We start from the raw sequence: 21220 nt of genomic DNA, 5'->3' as shown, positions 1-21220 counted from the left end.
ACTCCCAATAACCAAATAAGCTGCATAAAAGATCTTCGTGTCCTTGATGATCCTAAAAAATTAAGCATCTTATTTATGAATGCCCCCGTGATACTCTTTAAGGATTTTTAATAAAGAAATTATTTTTAAAAAAAAGTCAAAAATTTCAATTTATTTCTTAAAAAAAAAAATCGATTTCTACTAAAATAATACGCAAGTTTTAATAAAATCTTAATACTTTAGGTGTTTAAAGGGTGCCCTTCCCAGAAACACTCGTTAACATTTCTAAAAAATTAAACGTAGAAAATCCAATTTTGCAGTAATTAAAAAGGAAAAAGCTTTTTAATGCGACAAATCAATCCACGAAAGAGGACGAATGAATTTTAACCCTGTGTTTTGGAAGATGGTAACTTATGTTACTTTTTTTTTTCTTTTTTTCTTTTGAGAATTGTTCCCACATTTGATAAGGCTGTGGCACACGAGTAATTTACGTTTTTTCTCCCTCGGCAGTTAATTGTCGAGGAATTAGAAATCTGACTGCAGTTAACTGCCGAGGAAAACCTCGGAAGTTAACTGTCGAGGAAAACAAATTATGCAGACAGTGAACTCTGCATGATTCTAAAACATTTCCAAGCCATTTTTCGGTCAGTTTTTACCTGTAATTAAAGTAGAGCATTTCGAAAGGCAAAAAATTCATACAACATTGAAACTCGGACATAAACAAGAAAAATACAATATCTTTTACAATTGTCCATAATTAAATCAAATCGACATTTGATTCAAATTACACAAACGTTTGAAATTCATTATAACAGTTCAAATCACAAAAAAATATTGGCACAAATGCACAACTTAATTAAACCAACATTTTTATACATTAAACAAAGTAAAAAATCCCATTAAATTAAAAGTAATGTCATCAAAGTACAAATATACAAATCAATGTCATGAAAACACCAAAACTAAAAAACAAGTCTTAAAAAACAAAATACAACTACTGGTCATGGTCCTGCTAATGGTGCCTCCTTCTCGGCCCCTGGCCTCGCCTCCTGGTCAAAATCGGCGCGATCTGCTCCCTCATATGGCTCATGGCCTGAAACCACTGCTGAGGGCTCATGACCTCCTGGCCCATCTGTGCATCAACGTAGGCAACAACGACACTAACCATGTCATAGGTGTCAGACGAGCTTCTCGCCTCATACCACTCCCACTGTTGTGCAACGATATGCTCTTCATTTGCTGGTCTCAGAAGATCTCCTGGAAGAGGTGGCAAAATCTGAGGTTGAGACAGCCTAGTGTACCATAACACATAGCCATCCGCCATGTCTGCTCTCCTGCCTGCTCACCCCAATCGGCTGCCTTAAGCGTGTGAGTGCGGAAGTCGACGAACGCCTGCACAATGTGAGGCGGTGGCAGCTCTACAACATCCGTCAGATGTCTGGGGACGGTCTGGACGTATCCGTACTGCTTCAAAACCCTATCGGGCAAGTGACAGTACATTCTACGAACACCGCACATAATCCAGCCAGAAAACCTCCTCAAAATCATGGATCTTTCTGTGCTCTTTGTACGACCTCCAGCATACGTCATCAAACTGTATACGATCAAGCAGTGACTGATACGTGACCCCATCTCCGTGACCTTCTGAAGCTTCCACCTCGCTGCAACCGGATAGTTTTCCATGTAGTCAGTGTTGGGATCAACAATGTAAAAGCCAGGAAAATGTGCCAAAAACCATGCATGCACAAACCAAACAAATCACATTTGTAAATTATTACGCACGAAAAAATATAAAAATAAAATAAAAGTTAAGGTTCACATTTATAAGTTTCTTACAGTGAGCAATGTCACGCTCCCCCCAAGAGCTCTGTCTCTAGGCCTACACGCCTCAGCTAACTCGCCGTATAGGTATGCGAGTGTCATCCCTCCCCAAGAATATTACGCATCCCTGCGTAGCCGTCCTCCATGGTCGTCAGATAGACCAACTCGATGCGTTTGTTGCTTCTATCGCCAAACAACAAGCATCCAACCAAGTAGAGAAAGTAACACCTCACACAATAAGTCCTAACCCTCTCCAGCTCCTCCAGTTCCTATGGATCCTCCGTATCAGCCAATACGTTGGCCCTACCAAGGTACCTCGTATATAAGTCCCTCAGCCTCGGGTAGCTAACGTATCCACCGTATTCCTGCTCACAAATTTTGTCCGCCTCCTGCCGCGACACACCCAAGTGCCTCATAAGTAGTGTCGCTCCCTCATGTTTCGGCATCTTATTCCCATGGCTCAACATCCGCCCCTCAATCTGAAGATGCGTCAGACATGCGACATCATCCAAGGTCACAATCATCTCCCCCAAGAGCATGTGAAAGGTGCTGGTCTCGGGATGCCACCTCTCGCATGGAGTCATCAGCAGGGCATGAGGCACAGTGGCGTAGCCCAGGTAATCCAAGTCATGTAACCCGCTCTCCCTAAGCGGATCCCAAAACCAATCATGATTCCCGTTTGGGCGTCCGAGACTCAAGATCTTAGCCCCATGATTAATCCGTTTTACCACACGGAGCTTACGAACCTGAAATAATAGAAAAATAAACATAGTTTAAACAAACACACATATAAAGAAAATAATTAAACATAAAGAAAAGAATTAAAAAAAAACACATATAAAAGTGGATATAATAATTAAACAAACACACATATAAAGAAAATAATTAAACATAAAGAAAAAACATTTAAAAAAACACATATAAAAGTGGATATAATAATTAAACAAACACACATATAAAGAAAATAATTAAACATAAAGAAAAAGCATTTAAAAAAACACATATAAAAGTGGATATAATAATTAAACAAACACACATACATATAAAGAAAATAATTAAACATAAAGAAAAAGCATTTTAAAAAAACACATATAAAAGTGGATATAATAATTAAACAAACACACATATAAAGAAAATAATAAAACAAAGAAAAAGCATTTTAAAAAACACATATAAAAGTGGATATAATAATTAAACAAACACATATAAAGAAAATAATTAAACATAAAGAAAAAACATTTAAAAAAAACACATATAAAAGTAGAAATAATAATTAAACAAACACATATAAAGAAAATAATTAAACATAAAGAAAAAGCATTTAAAAAAAACACATATAAAAGTGGATATAATAATTAAGCAAATACAAATATAAAGAAAATAAATAAACATAAAGAAAAAACATTTTAAAAAAACACATATAAAAGTGAATATAATAATTAAACAAACACACATATAAAGAAAATAATTAAACATAAAGAAAAAACATTTACAAAAATTACACTTACGTTATCTGAATTATACCAAAGCAGCAACGCCACATGATTGGCATAAGAGTGCAGCAAAGATAAGTCTGCCGGTCCTCCAGGAAAGGGAGGGTCCACAGGTAACACCTCCGGGGCAGGAGCTGCTGCAATGTCATCATCATCATCTCCTACATGCTGCTGTTGTGGTATGTGATCCTGGTCATACCCACCATCAGTCACATCGTGGTGTACCTGATCCTGATATTTTAGGTACTCCAACTCAGACTGGTCAAAAAGCTGTGACGGGTCAACAACCTGTGACTCTTCAGGCTGTGTAGCCTGAGAACTCCCTGAACCATCTCCCCTCCGACCTCTACCCCTCTTTGGAATGTGGCCGCTCTGCCTCTCCCTCTGGTGGCTTTGGGTCATCGCACGCCTACCACCAATCATTTTAGATGGATCAACGGGGTCCTGATCGGCCATATTTACACAAAAAATAATAAAATTAACATCATTTCCATAACCTAATCAAACACATTAAACCTAAACTAAACATAAACATAATCAAACTCATTAAAAGTACAACGATGAACATCATTTCCATAACCTAATCATTCAATATAATCAATATTACAATAAAATTTATGTCCATCATTTTCATAATAACCTAAACATCATTCATTATTTAACATACACTTAATCATTTCTATACACTTAATCATTTGTGTCCATCATAATTCTCGTAACTTACACTAACTAAAAAATCAATATACACTTAATCAAACTATAATTAACATCATTTCTATCATTTCCATAACCTAAACTAACTACATAATCAATAAAATTGTCATCGAGACATTTTATCAAACACTTTGTGAGCAAAGCATAAAACATATTCAAATTGTGTTCATTTGCCACCATTCAAAGCCACATTATGATTTAAACAACATAGGTAACAACTACATTCATTTATCAATTCCTAAACTACACATGCAATCATCAAATTGTCAATTTTAAAATCAACCCTAACCACATGCAAACTACTCTAATTTTTTTTTTTAAAAATCAACCTAAACAAATTAACATTATCATTAAAATGATTGACACAACTTACTTGTGATAATGTGCAGATGATTTGCTTGCAATTCGTGAAAATAGATTTGGTGAAGATTGGAGAGAAATTGTGAATTTTGAAGATGTTTTGGAAATGGAAAGGTTCTGGTTCTGCGTATGATTATGTTCAGATTTCCTCGGCAGTTAACTACCGAGGTTTTCCTCGGCATTTAACTGCAGCCAGATTTCTAATTCCTCTGCCGAGGGAGCAAAAACGTAAATTACTCGTGTGCCACAGCCTTATCAAATGTAGGAAGAGCAACTCTCCTTTGTTTTTTTTTTTTGAGGGAGTTACTTTTATTTATTTAAAAAATATAATACTACCACCCTACCCTTCCTGTATCGTGTGTGCAGGTCGTGTTGCAATTAAAAATGTGTAGTCAAACGAAGTCAACGCATTAAGTTGGATAGCATGACAGGTTACTGCGGTGCTCTCAAGTCATCGGATCTCGGTGGGTAACGGTGGCGAGCTTGGCTGAAGTCACAAAGAGGTCATTCAGGTTGGTGCGATGGTAATGCAACACGGTCTGGCTCTGCCGCTCTTATTTACCATTGCAATTCAGCAAATTTGCGAGTCATCAATTAGAGAAAAAAAATGATATTTGAATGATTCAACACCTTATTTTATCACTATCTCTCTTTTCCCATTCATTGTTTCAAGTTGTGTACAGTACACCTTTATGGGGTGGACACTTAATATTTGCTTCCCTTTTATTAAATTGTATGTGTATAAGATGCTGCTCAAATTCAATTATTTCTTTTAAAAATTTAAAAAATAGAGTAAATAATGTTGTATTTCGGAGTGGAGTAACGAGTATTTTATTTTTCTTCTTATTTAATTTTGTTTAAGAAGACGTTGACTTATATTATGCACAACTTGTGTAAATAAAAAGTGTTGGCTTCATATCAGTTTATGCAAACAACTCACCTAATTGATAATCTTCATGGCTTCCTCCGGTTCTTCTTCCATATCTAACAATGATATCAATCCAAGCTGCATCTACGATGTGTTTTTGAGTTTCTGTGACAAAGACACTAGTGAATCTCTTGCATCATATCTTTATACTGCTCTCACAGTGGCCGGAATTGTTGTTTACAAGGACGAAGACAAGCTTTTAAATCATGATCAGATGATAACATCCTCAGTTCTGCATGCAATTGCAGGTTCTAGATTGTCTATTATTGTTTTCTCAAAACTTTATGCTGTTTCAACATGTTGTCGGCAAGAGTTGGAGAAAATAATGGAGTGCCGCAGAACCACATGTCAGATTGTTGTACCAGTGTTCTATGATGCGGATCCCTCTGGTGTATTTCATCAGGAAGACCTGCTTGGAGAAGCTTCTAAATATCTCAAACAAAGAATTTTGAAGAAAGACAAGTTGATTCATGAAGTTTGCAACATTTCAGGATTTGCTGTGCATTCCAGGTAATTTTGAATGCTATATATCGATCTTCATGGTCTTAATTACATCACTTTTCCCTTTCTTGTCTTTCTGACCGAAAGACAAAAAAGCCTACGAAGCCATAAACCGGCTTGTTTATGCATATTATTACAACATATTTTTTATTTATATTAAAATACAATTTATATTAAACATAAAAACCAGGAAACAGCTCAAATAGTAAACTATTCAAATAGGCTTTAAGACTTGCAATGAAATAGACTTTTAAGGCTTCATATGGATAGGCAAACCTTATAGTCAAATAGGCTTTAAGGCTTGCTCAGTAGATAAAATGAACTATTTAATGTCTTTAATATGAAATAGGTATGTAAATAGATTTTCAGACCATGACTTTTAAATAGTCCAGACCAGACTAACCAAAAAGGCCTACGGAAGGCCATAGGCCAAACTTAGGTTTGCATATTGCTTCGTGGGCTAGGCTCAGGCCTATCGAAGCCTGACCTGGCCTGACTTATTCCCACCCCTAGACATGAATGCCTCACTTTGGTAACGGGTCATGGGATGACCTATTTAATCTTTATTTCAAAATGAGAAATGATCTTTTGACATCAAAATTTTAATGCTAAATACAACATCATTTGATTTTTACGTGTTTTTTAAAAGTTGTGTATGTTGTAGAAGATAAATACTGTAAACATACACGGTGTGTGTCACATATGGTGTCTATATTTTGATGTTCGCATATAACAACTCTTTAAAAATAGATAAACAATAAAAGTTCACATGGAGGAAACACCAATGGACAATGGTCGAGTGGTAAACCTTGTGGAGCCGTAGAGTGTGGCGGGCCACCTGATTGTTGGTATTGCAGTGTCGCTATCTAGAACACCACATGATAACTTATATATGAAATAAGAGGAAATTGGGTAACTTATATATGAAATAAGAGGAAATCGGGACATCTTTCCCCCACTAGGACTTAGGAGCAAGCATTTAGAAGAGTAGAGCTCTGGCAACATCAAGAAGATGACAATTTTTTGTTTCTGCCACCCTATTTTATAGCCTAGTTTGTTGTTTTAATAAATAATAAAGGATAAAAGGATGTGTCTTGAACATTTAAGATTTTAAGGTGTTTTTTTAAATATCAAGAAATAGTTCCTAAAAGCACTATGACAAAAAAATACTCGGGTAATCTAAATTAGTTCGAGTCCATAACCATGTTTCAAAATAAAACTTTAGGATGCTAAAGTGTATCTAGGTGTGATTCATTATTCCCAAGCATTTTATATCAACCATCGTTTTTTGATACGTACACATGTCATACAGAGGTGATATAATTGTTGCACTTTTGGGTTCACATTTTGTAGGAATGAAAGTGAGGATATCATGAAAATAGTAGACCATGTTACTAATTTACTAGACAGAACAGACTTATTTGTTGCGGACCATCCGGTGGGGGTAAAGTCTCGTGTTCAAGATATCATTCAACTATTGAACAGTCAAGAATCAAAATCCCCTTTACTGCTCGGAGTATGGGGCATGGGAGGGATCGGCAAAACAACAATTGCTAAAGCTGCTTATAATAAAATTCATCACGATTTTGAGGCGAAGAGTTTCCTCCCAAATGTCAGGGAAGTCTGGGAACAAGATAATGGCGTAGTTTCTCTACAACAACAACTCCTTTCTGATATCTACAAAACAACAAAAATAAAGATAGATACAGTTGAATCAGGAAAAATGATATTGCAGGAAAGACTTCGTCATAAGAGGATATTTCTTGTGCTGGACGATGTGAATAAACTGGACCAATTGAATGCTTTGTGCGGAAGTCACGGATGGTTTGGTGAAGGAAGTAGAATAATCATCACAACAAGAGATGATGATTTACTTGGTAGGCTTAAAGTTCACTATGTGTATAGAATGAAAGAAATGGACAGCAATGAATCTCTTGAGCTTTTTAGTTGGCATGCATTCAAACAACCAATTCCTATAGAAGGTTTTGGTGAGCTTTCTACTGATGTTGTTAAGTACTCTAGGGGATTGCCTCTAGCTCTTCAAGTCATTGGGTCCTTTTTGTTGACCAGGCGAAGAAAAAAAGTGTGGAAGCGTGTATTGGAGAAACTCACAAAACCTGATGATAAAATACAGGAGGTGCTGAAATTGATTTTTGATAATTTATCCGACAATATCAAAGAAACATTCTTGGATATAGCTTGTTTGAACTTAAGTGGGATGTCCTTGGATGATTTACTTCAGATCTTCCAAAAGGATGTGCATTTCACAGAACTTGGAATGGAGGAACTCGTAATTAATGGCCTTGTAAATTTAGATAGTGAGAAAAGGATTGGAATGCATGACTTGGTACAACTGTTTGGAAGAGAAATTAGACAGGAAAAATCAACGGGTATGGCTGCGGTGAGTAGTAAGATATGGTTTTCTGTAGCTCTATGCTATTCGTCCAACATTCATACCATTTTTTGAGTACTGTATGTATTGCCCACAGAACCAACGTGAACCATAATTAGTTTTTTGGAAGCTTGTTATGTTTTGAATGAATAACTCATACATTGTTCAGGTCTCAAAACTAGCTTATGAATGAATTGCATAAAACGATTTTAGCAACTGCATGAAAGTTTATTATTACTATTTTGTTATTATTAATTTTTTCAATTTTAGGGAGGGATTTACGATGTCTTCTTGAGTTTCCGGGGCGACGACACTCATGCAAAATTCATTTCACATCTCTATACGGCCCTTGAAAATGCTGGAATTTATGTTTTTAGAGGCGATGATGAGATTCAACGAGGTGATCAGGTCTCAGTGTCATTGTTGCAAGCCATAGGACAGTCTAGAATTTCTATCATTGTTTTGTCTAGAAACTATGCTAATTCAAGATGGTGTATGCTAGAGCTGGAGAATATCATGGGCAATAGCAGAACCCAGGGTATGGTGGTTGTACCAGTGTTCTATAAAATAGATCCCACAGAAGTACGCAATCAGTCGGGAAGGTTTGGTGAAGATTTTGAATCACTCTTATTAAGAATGTCGGTGGATACACACAAGTTTAGTAACTGGAGAAGAGCACTTGCTGAAGTTCGTGGTACAACAGGTGTTGTCATCATAAATTCCAGGTAAATGTTTTTCAATGCAAAATTGCTTTTTAATAGCTTATTTTTGGCTATAAAAAGAAATAAGAAATAAATTTTGTATTGAAAATATAAATTTATTAAACTTTTACAACATTAAATACACAAGTTTTAAGAAAATATTTCTATCTTTAACTTTTTAACTCGTGCCTTAAGGGCACAAATTAAAATTTCTCTTTATTTTTTCATGAAGATTGTACTCCCTCCGATACTTACTATATAATTTTTTTTCAAAAACCACAAAGACCAAGAGGCTCATCTAATGTTACAAAAATAAAACTATCATTTCAAATATACCCCTACATTAAATGTTGTACATCTACAATTTGAGTTTCTTGGAAAACATACTCTCTCTCCGTTCTTTATAAGAGAGAGTTTATTTTTTAAGTTCATTCAATAAATAATGTATCTAGTCTCTAATAAATGAATTGAAAATGGTGAACTTTCTCTTATAAATAGAGACCGAAGTAGTATATTACTCCCTCCATTTCACAATGAGTGTTGTTTAAGGTTTTTGACACAAAATAAGAAATGAAATGAAATAATCATTAGACATAACACTTTTACTAAACTACCCTTACTTTATAAGAAAAAGACAAACTTAAAGTTGCATTGAAAATTGTGAGAGAAAAATTGGAGTATTTATTGAAGGGAGAGTTGGAAGAAAAAATATCCTTTTGCGTCATTTTACATTTATCAGCAAATTAAACTGCTAATTTTACCAAATACTTCAACAAGCTTATCAGCTATAAGTCATCAACTAAACTCTCAGCTATAAGCTATCAGCAATCAGTCATCCGCTATAAATTATCAGCTAGTTTATCCACTATTTTTACCAAACAGAGCCATAATTGTTTTTCTTATAAATGAGACCTGAGGTAGTACAAAAGAACTGTGTGTTTCTAAAAGTAATTTTTTTGCATAAAAATCAAGTTTTATTTATCCAGCTAGTTGGGCATAGGTTGCTTACAAAAAGTGCAGCAAGTTAATGTAAACAACACCACTATACAAAAATATCTCAGATACCGAGATATCTTAGCTTCGCCAGCACTTTCCTAGCAACAATTCAAGTGATATTAGCAAAGTGTTGTCGAGTGTATCGTATCACATGTAACTCTACAAACAAAATCTTAAAAGTAACAAAATCCACCACGATCTTAAAGCTTTAGAAAACAATGCTAAAATCACAATAAGTTTGAAGCAATGAAGAGGACTCAATTGCTTCCTTAAAATTCTTGAGTTCTGGATGGAAGTATGGTACAACACAACAAAGAGAAAAATAAATTAAGCCAAAGATTGATTTTAAAATTGATATAATGAAAAAGTTTGATTATAATGAGTGTAGGATACACTTTTTATAGTGATCCTAACTAAGCTTACTGATTTCCAACTAATTATAACTAACATACCTTAAACAATATTCAACTAATTCTAACAAATCTCCAACTACATCTAACAGGTGCCAATTAGCATTTTCATCTTGGGCTGAACAATACAATCCAAGATAAAGAAAATGTTAGCGGCTGAGGTGCATACCTCTTAGAATTCTTCAACCTACTTCTTGGTCCCTTTGAAATTCTTTCACCCTCTCCACGAGACTCACTCCAATAGAATCAAGAACTTATACCTTGGAGGATTATCAAATGTCAAATTAGGGAAATAAAGCTTAACTACCATAGGGAAGAATGAAAAATGTTTAACAAGCTTAGGATAGAAACAAACAGAGAATGAAAAATACTTAACCACCTTAGGACAGAAGCAGAAAGATAATGATAAAAAAGTTTAACCACCAAAAAGCAGAAGCATACAACATAAACAACAATGAAACAGAAGTGAAACCAATTGCTGGAAAGAATTGTGTGCACCGAAAACAATTGGGCATAATAAACCTGACGCCTAGTCTTAAAATTAATATAGCCAACATTAAGCATCCTAGTGCACCTTGCACAGCCAAATGGAAAACATCCAAATTAGTTGGCTGAGAAAACCTGCTTTTGAGCGGTTTAATTCTACTATTTTACTTTAAAAAATTGTCACAGGGGACAAAAAAGATTAATTAAATTACACGTCCTAAAATTTTTGTTCCAATAGATTCTTAATCATATTTAGGGTTAATAGGCCTTTACCTCCCTGTAATATAGGCCATTTTCGGATTTACACTGTAAATATTTTTTTTTATTTACCTCCCTAATAGGTCATTCAAAAAAATATTTTATTTTATTTTTTCCAGAAACTTTCATTTTTGGTTGGCCTATTACAAGGTGTAAAATTTATTACCCCCCTAATACACCCTGTAAATTTTTTTTTAGAAGGGGGTAAATATTTTTTTTTTACAAGGTGTAAACCCGAAAATGACCTATATTATAGGGGATAAAAACCTATTAACTCTTATATTTATCTTGACTGTAGTAAAAATTATAATTTGGCTAAGAATAATTGTATATCACATCAGAAAGAAATAGAAAATGAATACTCCCTCTGTTCCTTAACTATTGATTTTGTTTTTAGCTTTTTTAGTTTTCTATCAATATTATTGATGTTTTAAAAATTCAAGCTCTAATTAATTTTTCCCCCAATTGTACTCCAATTCGTAAAAAATAAATGAACATATATATAGTGCAATTTATGATAAATAATAGGCGACTAAATAAGGGTATTTTAGACTAAATTTATATCAATTAATTATTTATTAGCATTAATAGAAATGGAACAGGGGAGGGGGATTATATATGATAATCATTATTCCGAAGCATTTTATGTTCATCTGCCGTTTCTTTATATAACTGTTCATGCTCATACTCTTAGGTTCATATTTTGTAGGAATGAAAGTGAGGATATCACGAAAATAGTAGACCATGTTACTAATTTACTAGACAGAACAGACTTTTTTGTTGTGGACCATCCAGTGGGGGTAGATTCTCGTGTTCAAGATGTTATTCAACTATTGAACGGTCAAGAATCAAAAGACCCTCGACTGCTCGGAATATGGGGCATGGGAGGGATCGGCAAAACAACAATTGCTAAAGCTGCTTATAATAAAATTCATCGGGATTTTGAGGCGAAAAGTTTCCTCCTAAATGTCAGGGAAGTTTGGGAACAAGATAATGGCATAGTTTCTCTACAACAACGACTCCTTTCTGATATCTACAAAACAACAAAAATAAAGATAGAAACAGTTGAATCAGGAAAAATGATATTGCAGGAAAGACTTTGTCATAAGAGGATATTTCTTGTGCTGGACGATGTGAATAAACTGGACCAATTGAATGCTTTGTGCGGAAGTCACGGATGGTTTGGTGAAGGAAGTAGAATAATCATCACAACAAGAGATGATGATTTACTTGGTAGGCTTAAAGTTCACTATGTGTATAGAATGAAAGAAATGGACAGCAATGAATCTCTTGAGCTTTTCAGTTGGCATGTATTCAAGCAACCAATTCCTATAGAAGGTTTTGGTGACCTTTCTACTGATGTTGTTAAGTACTCTGGGGGATCGCCTCTAGCTCTTGAAGTCATTGGGTCCTTTTTGTTGACTAGGCGAAGCAAAAAAGAGTGGAAGAGTATATTGGAGAAACTCACAAAACCTGATGTTAAATTAATACCGGACATGCTGAGGTTGAGTTTTGATAATTTATCTGACAATATCAAAGAAACATTCTTGGATATAGCTTGTTTGAACTTAAGTGGGATGTCCTTGGATGATTTAATTCAGATATTCAAAAAGGATGTGCATTTCAAAGAACTTGGAATGGAGGAACTCGTAACTATAAGCCTTGTACAGATAGACAGTGAGAAAAGGATTGAAAGGGATGATTTGCTACAACTGTTAGGAAGAGAAATTAGAAAGGAAAAATCAACGGCTATGGCTGCGGTGAGTATTAGTTTTTTTCTGAGGCTCTACGTTATTTGTCCAATATTCATACTATTTTTTGAATACTGTAATTAGTTTTTCGGAAGCTTGTTAGGTTTTGATTGAATAACTAATACAATATTCAGGTCTCAAAACTTATAGCTTATGAATTGCATAAAACGATTTTAGCAACTGCACGAAAGTTTTATTACTATTTTTTTATTATTATTTTTTTCAATTTTAGGGAAGGATTTACGATGTCTTCTTGAGTTTCCGAGGGAACGACACTCGTGCAAAATTCATTTCACATCTCTATACAGCTCTTGAAAATGCTGGAATTTATGTTTTTAGAGATGATGATGAGATTCAACGAGGTGATCAGATCTCAGCGTCATTGTTGCAAGCAATTGAGCAGTCTAAAATTTCTATCGTTGTTTTGTCTAGAAGCTATGCTGATTCAAGATGGTGTATGCTAGAGCTGGAGAACATCATGGGCAATAGCAGAACCCAGGGTATGGTGGTTGTACCAGTGTTCTATGAAATAGATCCCTCAGAGGTACGCAATCAGTCGGGAAAGTTTGGTGAAGATTTTGAATCTCTCTTATTAAGAACGTCAGTGGATACACTCAAGTTGAGTAACTGGAAAACAGCACTTGCCGAAGTTGGTGGTACAGCAGGTGTTGTCATCATAAATTCCAGGTAACTTATCTTTATTTATACTAGCGAAAAGACGGGCACTCACGTGTCCGTCTTTCCGCACTTTTTATTTCGAAAAGGTTTGAAAATTATAAACGGTTTTATTCTTGTGAAATTTTGATTTGGATTAATACTAAAAATATAAATGTTTGTTGCTTTCAAATTGTAACAAATCAAACTAACCATGATTATCTATTTAAATGACATCAACAATATAACAAAAAAATAGAATCTATTTTTTTAATGACACCAACAAAAATCTTCATTATAGAGTTATTTAAGGGTATAATTGGAATAATGAAAAAAGTAAGTATAAATATGCTCATCTAGTTTGTTACTCTTTTTAAATGATAAAGGAATAAAAATCAGACATATATATTCATATCTTGTTTGGTACATTTTTTTTAATATTTAAATTTATTCTTATCTATTTGTTACATGTGTTATTTATATTGAAAATTGAGGGCATTTTTGCAAAGAGAAAAAGTCAGTTCAAAAGAGTTGAAATGAGTTATTTTCTTTATATATAGTTTAGATTAATGGTATTTTTGAAAAGAGAAAAAGTCAACCTAAAAGAGGTGAATATATAGTATAGATTTGTCAGTTTTGTTTGCTCATTGACTTCCGCAACTTTTAATTATTGTTTTACGTAGCAATTTCCATATCAAAATTTTGCCAAACACTATTGTTCCCGGTCCATTTGATATTTTTATTAAAAGGTGTTGTTTGAACAACCTTTTATAGGACAACTATAGTGATTATTTTTAAAGGAATGCGTGATTTTCAACTAATTATAACTAACATGTAACTACTTAAACAATATTCAACTAATTCTAACATATCTTCAACTACAGCTAATAGGTGCCAATTAGCATTTTCATCTTAGGATGAACAATACAATCTAAGATAAAGGAAATACAATGTAATTCGTAATCACATCGGCTAAACAAGATAAATTGACGAATTATTCAAAAAAAAAAAAGTGACGAAGAAAATGTTAGCGGCCGAGGTGCATACCTCTTAGAATTCTTCAACCTACTACTAGGCCCCTTTGAAATTCTTTCACCCTCTCCACGACACTCACTCCAATAGAATCAAGAACCTCAATCTCAGAGGATCATCAAATGTCAAATTAGGCAAATAAAGCGTAACTACCATAGGGAAGAACCACAAAGAATGAAAAATATTTAACAAGCTTAGAATAGAAGCAAAAAGAGAGTGAAATATGTTTAACCACCTTAGGGCAAAAGCATAAATATAATGAAAAAATAAATAATTAACCACCGAAAACTTTTTTTATTAGCATAAATAGAAATCGAACAGGGGAGGGGGATTATCTAAATGATAATCATTATTCAGAAGCACTTTATGTTCATCTTCCGTTTCTTTTTTTAACTGTTCATGCTCATACTCTTACGTTCATATTTTGTAGGAATGAAAGTGAGGATATCAGGAAAATAGTAGACCATGTTACTAATTTACCAGACAGAACAGACTTATTCGTTGCAGACCATCCAGTGGGGGTAGATTCTCGTGTTCAAGATGTTATTCAACTACTGAACAATCAAGAATCAAAAGACCCTTTACTGCTTGGAATATGGGGCATGGGAGGGATCGGCAAAACAACAATTGCTAAAGCTGCTTATAATAAAATTCGTCACGATTTTGAGGCGAAGAGTTTCCTCCTAAATGTCAGGGAAGTTTGGGAACAAGATAATGGTGTAGTTTCTCTACAACAACGACTCCTTTCTGATATCTACAAAACAACAAAAATAAAGATAGAAACAGTTGAATCAGGAAAAATGATATTGCAGGAAAGACTTCGTCATAAGAGGATATTTCTTGTGCTTGACGATGTGAATAAAGTGGACCAATTGAATGCTTTGTGTGGAAGTCATGAATGGTTTGGTGAAGGAAGTAGAATAATGATCACTACAAGAGATGATGATTTACTTAGTAGGCTTAAAGTTGACTATGTGTATAGAATGAAAGAAATGGATGGCAATGAATCTCTTGAGCTTTTTAGTTGGCATGCATTCAAGCAACCAATTCCTATAGAAGGTTTTGGTGACCTTTCTACCGATGTTGTTATGTACTCTGGGGGATTGCCTATAGCTCTTCAAGTCATTGGGTCCTTTTTGTTGACCAGGCGAAGGAAAAAAGAGTGGAAGAGTGTATTGGAGAAACTAAAACTCATTCCCAATGATGAAGTGTTAGAGAAGCTCAAAATAAGCTTTGATGGTTTAAGTGATGATGATGTGAAAGAAATATTCCTTGATATTGCTTTTTTCTTTATTGGGATGGACCAGGAAGAGGTAACTACAATATTGGAAGGCTGTGGGCATTTTGCAGATATTGGAATAAGTCTCCTAGTACAAAAGAGCCTCGTAACTGTTGATAGGAAGAACAAGATTGGGATGCATGATTTGCTACGAGACATGGGACGAGAGATCGTCCGCAAGAAATCAATAGAGATAAGCAAGGAGCCTAGTAGGTTATGGCGTTATGAGGATGTGGATTCTGTGTTGTCGAAAGCTACTGTAAGATCTTTTTATGTGGTTTTTTTGCTTCTAGAATAGGTTTTTTGTTTGTTTTGCCCGTGTCACACTGTTGAGTGTTGACTGACTGTCATGACAAAGAAACATACTAAATAGGTATTTTAGACTTGGAAATTGTAAGGGTCTTTCAATTTACTCCCTCATATTTAAAAAATAGCAAATTAGTCCTTTAAATTAAAGAATATAATTAATTTAGTCCCTCCATCAAAATATTTCTTCAGTAAGCATCCATGAAAACCAATAAAAGAGATACATATTGACTTAAATAGTCTTTTGCTGCATCAAAACAAGCATAGAACCTTTTAAATTGAGATGGAAAATTTGAAAAAATGACCTAGGTGATTGATAGGTTTCAATTTTTAAGAGACTAAATTGCTATTTCGTAAATTTGAGGGACAAAATTTATCAACCATTGCAATTTCAGGGACAAAAAAAGCCTATTTACTTAAAATAGATAATATCTTTATCCAAACTACCACTTACCTAATCTATGTGTTTTATTTTTCTTTTCATTCTGGTTGACAGAGAGCTTTAGATGTTAAGGGACTAACTTTAAAGATGTCAAGAATGGACTCCAGAACTTATATGGAAACCAAAGATTTTGAGAAGATCAATAAGCTTAAATTTCTTCAGCTTGCTGGCGTACAACTTGAAGGAAATTACAAATATCTTTCCAGAGATATTCGATGGCTTTGTTGGCATGGATTTCCTTTAAAGTATACACCAGAAGAGTTTCATCAAGAACATTTAGTTGCTGTTGATTTAAAATATTCCCATCTTGAACAAGTGTGGAAGAAGTCCCAGGTACAAGTTTTGTTTTCTTCATGATCTAGTTTCGATATGAATATCTTCCTTTTAGAAGTAACTAACTTGAGTTCAGTTCAGTGTTTCATAGTTCTTATACTTAATTATATTTCTTATTAGGCAATCAAAATAATTTAAGATAAGAGTACAAGGTGCTCTTACACCCATGTATTTACAAAACAATTTATGCAGCAAAAAGCAAATTAAGCTACTTACAGCATTGCTTGATACACTGCTCTTAGGCATCTTAAAGAAAGAAAAGCGTATAAAGAGGAATCTAGACACTATATGATTAATTAACTTAAAACAATCATACCTCCCAAAGATAAGTGTTTTTGTTTCTAAGAAGAATGCCTTAACATGAGATAATCAATAAAAGGGTACCAGGTCTCCAAATTATTGGAATTAATTCTGATAGGTCTCCAACATACATTTTCAGAGCAAATGAATTTTTTAATGAAACCTGTTATGACCAAAAAAGAATGACCAAGGTCCAAATAGCTCAAGGACTATGAATTTCCTTATTAGAATGGGAAAGAGAGTATTCATTCTTTATAGCGCATGATCTAGAAGAGTTGTTTTGCTGAGTTATTACCATTTCTGTTTTGCATTTAGTTAGTGAGAATCTAGCACATGTAATGAGTGATCCTGAATTCAAATTCTGTTATGACGAGCCTATATATGTACATTATGGTTAATGAAATAAGACATGAAGATTACATTCAAGAAATCTTAGTTTAGTGTGGTAGTTATTGCCTTTTCTTATTACTGTTGCACTTGTTTCCTTTTCCTTCTCCTCAGTAGTATTTAGATCCTTACAAGACCACTCAACTGTTTTTCAGCTATTACAAAAATAGGAAAGCCCCAAGGGGATCACCTTGTTTAGGCCAGAAAAAGTTGGACTTCGTCAATAGGACTTCATTGATCATAAAAACAAATGCAGCCCCTCAAGAATACACATGATCTGATCCACTTTCTTGAATATAAAATCTAAATTTATTATCATTACTTTACTTTAATGCATCTACCTGACCTAGTAAAATTTATGCTTAAACTTCAATATGATAAGAGAGGTTAACATTTGTCAGGGGAAAGGCTAATAGTCGTTTTTTAATAATTGCTCTCATTAATTCTCTTTATTTCTATCTATTCCTTTAAGTTTCTTCTCTAATATATGCCTTGAAATTTGCTTTTCTTACAGCTTCTGAAAGAGCTGAAATTTCTTAATCTTAGTCATTCTCATAACTTGAAACAAACACCAGACTTTTCATACTTGCCAAATCTTGAAAAGTTAATACTCAAAGATTGTCCAAATTTGTCCTCAGTTTCTCCTAATATAGGAAATCTCAAGAAAATTCTATTGATAAATTTGAAAGACTGTACAGGCCTTTGTGAGCTTCCAAGAAGCATCTATAAATTGAAGTCAGTAAAAACTCTCATTGTGTCTGGATGTACAAAAATTGACAAGTTGGAAGAGGACATAGAACAAATGACTTCTTTGACCATTCTAGTTGCGGATAAGACTTCTGTAACAAGGGTTCCATTTGCAGTAGTAAGATCAAAAAGCATTGGATTTATTTCACTTTGTGGATTTGAAGGATTTGCACGTAATGTGTTCCCTTCAATTATTCAGTCTTGGATGTCTCCAACAAATGGTATCTTGCCCCTAGTTCAAACATTTGCAGGCACATCATCTCTTGAATTCTTTGATGAACAAGATAATAGTTTCTATGGTCTACCGTCTTTTCATAAAGATCTTCCGAATCTTCAACGCCTTTGGTTTAAATGCAAGTCAGAAGCTCAACTAAATCAAACTCTAGCAAGTATTCTGGATAACTTACATACCAAAAGTTGTGAGGAATTGGAAGCAATGCAAAACACAGCACAATCCTCAAAGTTTGTGACTTCAGCATCCACTCATTGTTGCAGTCAAGTTCCCAGTTCAAGCTCACAAAATTCCTTGACATCACTTTTTATTCAAATTGGAATGAACTGCCGTGTCACTAATACTCTTAAAGAAAACATTTTCCAGGTTCTTTCTTTCTCCCTTTCTTACTTGACAGTTGCCACACACACACTCCTCTCTGTATTTCTGTGTCTATCACATAGTCACACACTGACACACATGTAATTTAGATATTCTTTGTGAAAACATTTTACTTTTTTCTTCTCTGTTACCCTCCTCCCTCCCCCATACACACACAGTGACATGGTACACCTATATTTATTTGTGTATTGTCACACCTCTTTGTAAATATCACACTCTCACACAGATTTATAAGCTGCTGAAGAATTATTTTTATAATTTATCGTTTCCTTATTTATCCCATTTAATCATTTAGAATATCAGTTAAATGTGAATTTTGGCATGTACTTATTTAAGTGTACAACTAGAATAACAATAGAATCAATGGCATTGAATAATGTTTCATTTTCACATTTGTGTTATGTACAGAAAATGCCTCCCAATGGGTCTGGTTTACTCCCAGGTGACAATTATCCTGATTGGCTAGCCTTCAATGATAACGGTTCTTCTGTAACTTTCGAAGTTCCAAAAGTGGATGGGCGTAGCTTGAAAACAATCATGTGCACTGTCTATTCTTCTTCTCCAGGTGATATAACATCAGAAGGCCTTAAAGTATTGTTGGTGATAAATTGTACAAAGAACACCATTCAGCTCCATAAGAGTGACGCATTATTAGCCTCCTTTGATGAAGAGGAGTGGCAGAAAGTAGTATCAAATACAGAACCAGGTGATATAGTGAATGTTACGGTTGTTTTTGAAAACAAATTTATCGTGAAGAAGACAACAGTTTATCTAGTCTATGATGAACCAAATGATATAAAGGCAAAGCCCTGCCTTGAGTCAGATGGAAATGTAAGTAACAATGGTCTAAATTATGCTCTTCTTGTGCAAATTATTTAGTAATGCAAGGAGCCAAGGAAGACTTATGAATCAAATTGGATCATGATTTTGTTATTAATTCCATATTTTTTGTTTGAGTTTAGATATTTGGTAGACTCTTCTTCAGACTTCCTTCACTTGTTCGAAGCATTCTGATTTCACGACCTTTCTGGATCTGTTCGGCTGTTACTATTGTTTGGCGGTCTCGCTTCCATTCTAACAAATGAAGAAGTTTAAGGTATGCACCTATCTAAACATTTGATGTTAAGATATATTAAGCTTTCCTATAACATTAACACATCAGTAAAAGGCTATCATCCATTTAATATTCCTTAGACTTATTATTATCTTGGTTTAAGTCCCTTTGAACCATAACTCTAAATTTAGATTATGAATAATTCATTTTCCTTTGGAATTTATGATTCATCCTATTACAGTGTGAAGCCTTTTATATTAATAATGAATATGCATTGCTAATATGAGATATTTTCTGCTATTAACTATTTTGTATGACACAGGAAATGGCATCCCATAGCTCTCAAGGATTCTGCAATCCAGTATCATCCAGCATCATGGGACTAAATTCCTATGGATGATGTACAAGATTTAAATTGCTGTCGTCGTTTTTATCCATAATGTTGCAGAAAATTATGGACAAATGTCTTTTTTTTAAGGGAAAAAGTCGGACCAAAAAAAACATTGGCTAGTGAAAAGGTTGACTTTTGATGCCAGTCAAGGGCATTGACTCTCTCTAATTGCAAAGCAAGAGCAAGACCATGTATGTATGAGAAGGCCAACAAGAAAGAGTAGAAAATCAAATAATAAGGGCAAGCCAAATTAAGGCTTAATCATGTTTTTTTTTTGTTTTTGTAAAAGCTTAATCATGTGTTTGATCTCTGTCCAAATGTTTGTATGGTCTTTATTTTTAAAGTTTTACCTCACAAAAAAATAAAATAATAACGTGTTAATATTTTTTTGTTTGTTTAATTTCTTTGTATAATTTGTTTATACATATTTTTTCCTTCAAATTATGGTGTTTTATTTTTTGTGAAGCAAATTATGGTGTTTTAACTTTGTTAAATATTTTCCGCAATGAATAATAATTTTTTTTCCTTCAAATTATGGTCATTGTGAGCTTAACTCAGTTGGTATGAACAATGCATAATAATATGTAAGGTCCGAGGTTCGAACCCAGGCCACCACAAAAAAAAAAAAGAATCGCAAAAAACTTGCTCTTTTGGTTACAAAATTTTAGGGTGAGGGGATGGTGCCCGAGTCCAAGGCAGGGAAGTCCTTCGGGCTCAAAGAGCACTTACAAAGGTAATTACATTTACCTCCCTCCAAAGGCACTAGCGGGGCTTGAATCCGGGTTCTCTCGGATTCAAGACCTGTCTTTTTACCACTAGACCAAGCCTTTGGAGTTGCAAAAAAACTTGCTCAATATATAATTTTATTAAATGTTTAATATGCATGACTTCC

General features: G+C 34.2%; 1 protein-coding gene across 3 annotated transcripts; it reads left to right on the top strand.

Moving 5' to 3' along the window:
• The first annotated feature begins 5220 nt into the window (after positions 1-5220).
• LOC11408937 (uncharacterized) lies at positions 5221-20728 on the top strand. 3 transcript variants are annotated; one of them, XM_024771342.2, is made up of 12 exons: positions 5229-5805; positions 7150-8197; positions 8459-8588; positions 8691-8913; positions 11749-12799; positions 13023-13477; positions 14907-16014; positions 16558-16836; positions 18038-18868; positions 19292-19714; positions 19846-19979; positions 20260-20728. In XM_024771342.2, exons 1-11 carry the CDS (start codon positions 5324-5326, stop codon positions 19966-19968), a joined length of 6153 nt encoding a protein of 2050 aa, XP_024627110.1. In that variant the 5' UTR covers positions 5229-5323; the 3' UTR covers positions 19969-19979; positions 20260-20728. The 3 variants fall into 3 exon arrangements, with proteins under 3 accessions (XP_024627111.1, XP_024627110.1, XP_003624912.2); XM_003624864.4 differs by having other exon boundaries at positions 8459-8913; XM_024771343.2 differs by lacking the exons at positions 19292-19714; positions 19846-19979; positions 20260-20728 and having other exon boundaries at positions 5221-5805; positions 8459-8913; positions 18222-18387.
• The last annotated feature ends 492 nt before the right edge of the window (positions 20729-21220 follow it).

Source organism: Medicago truncatula, chromosome 7 (genome assembly GCF_003473485.1).
Source record: "Medicago truncatula cultivar Jemalong A17 chromosome 7, MtrunA17r5.0-ANR, whole genome shotgun sequence".
In the NCBI taxonomy this organism is placed as follows: Eukaryota; Viridiplantae; Streptophyta; class Magnoliopsida; order Fabales; family Fabaceae; genus Medicago; species Medicago truncatula.
Note: the sequence above shows the minus strand (reverse complement) of the source record. Positions and strands in the feature narration are given on the sequence as shown.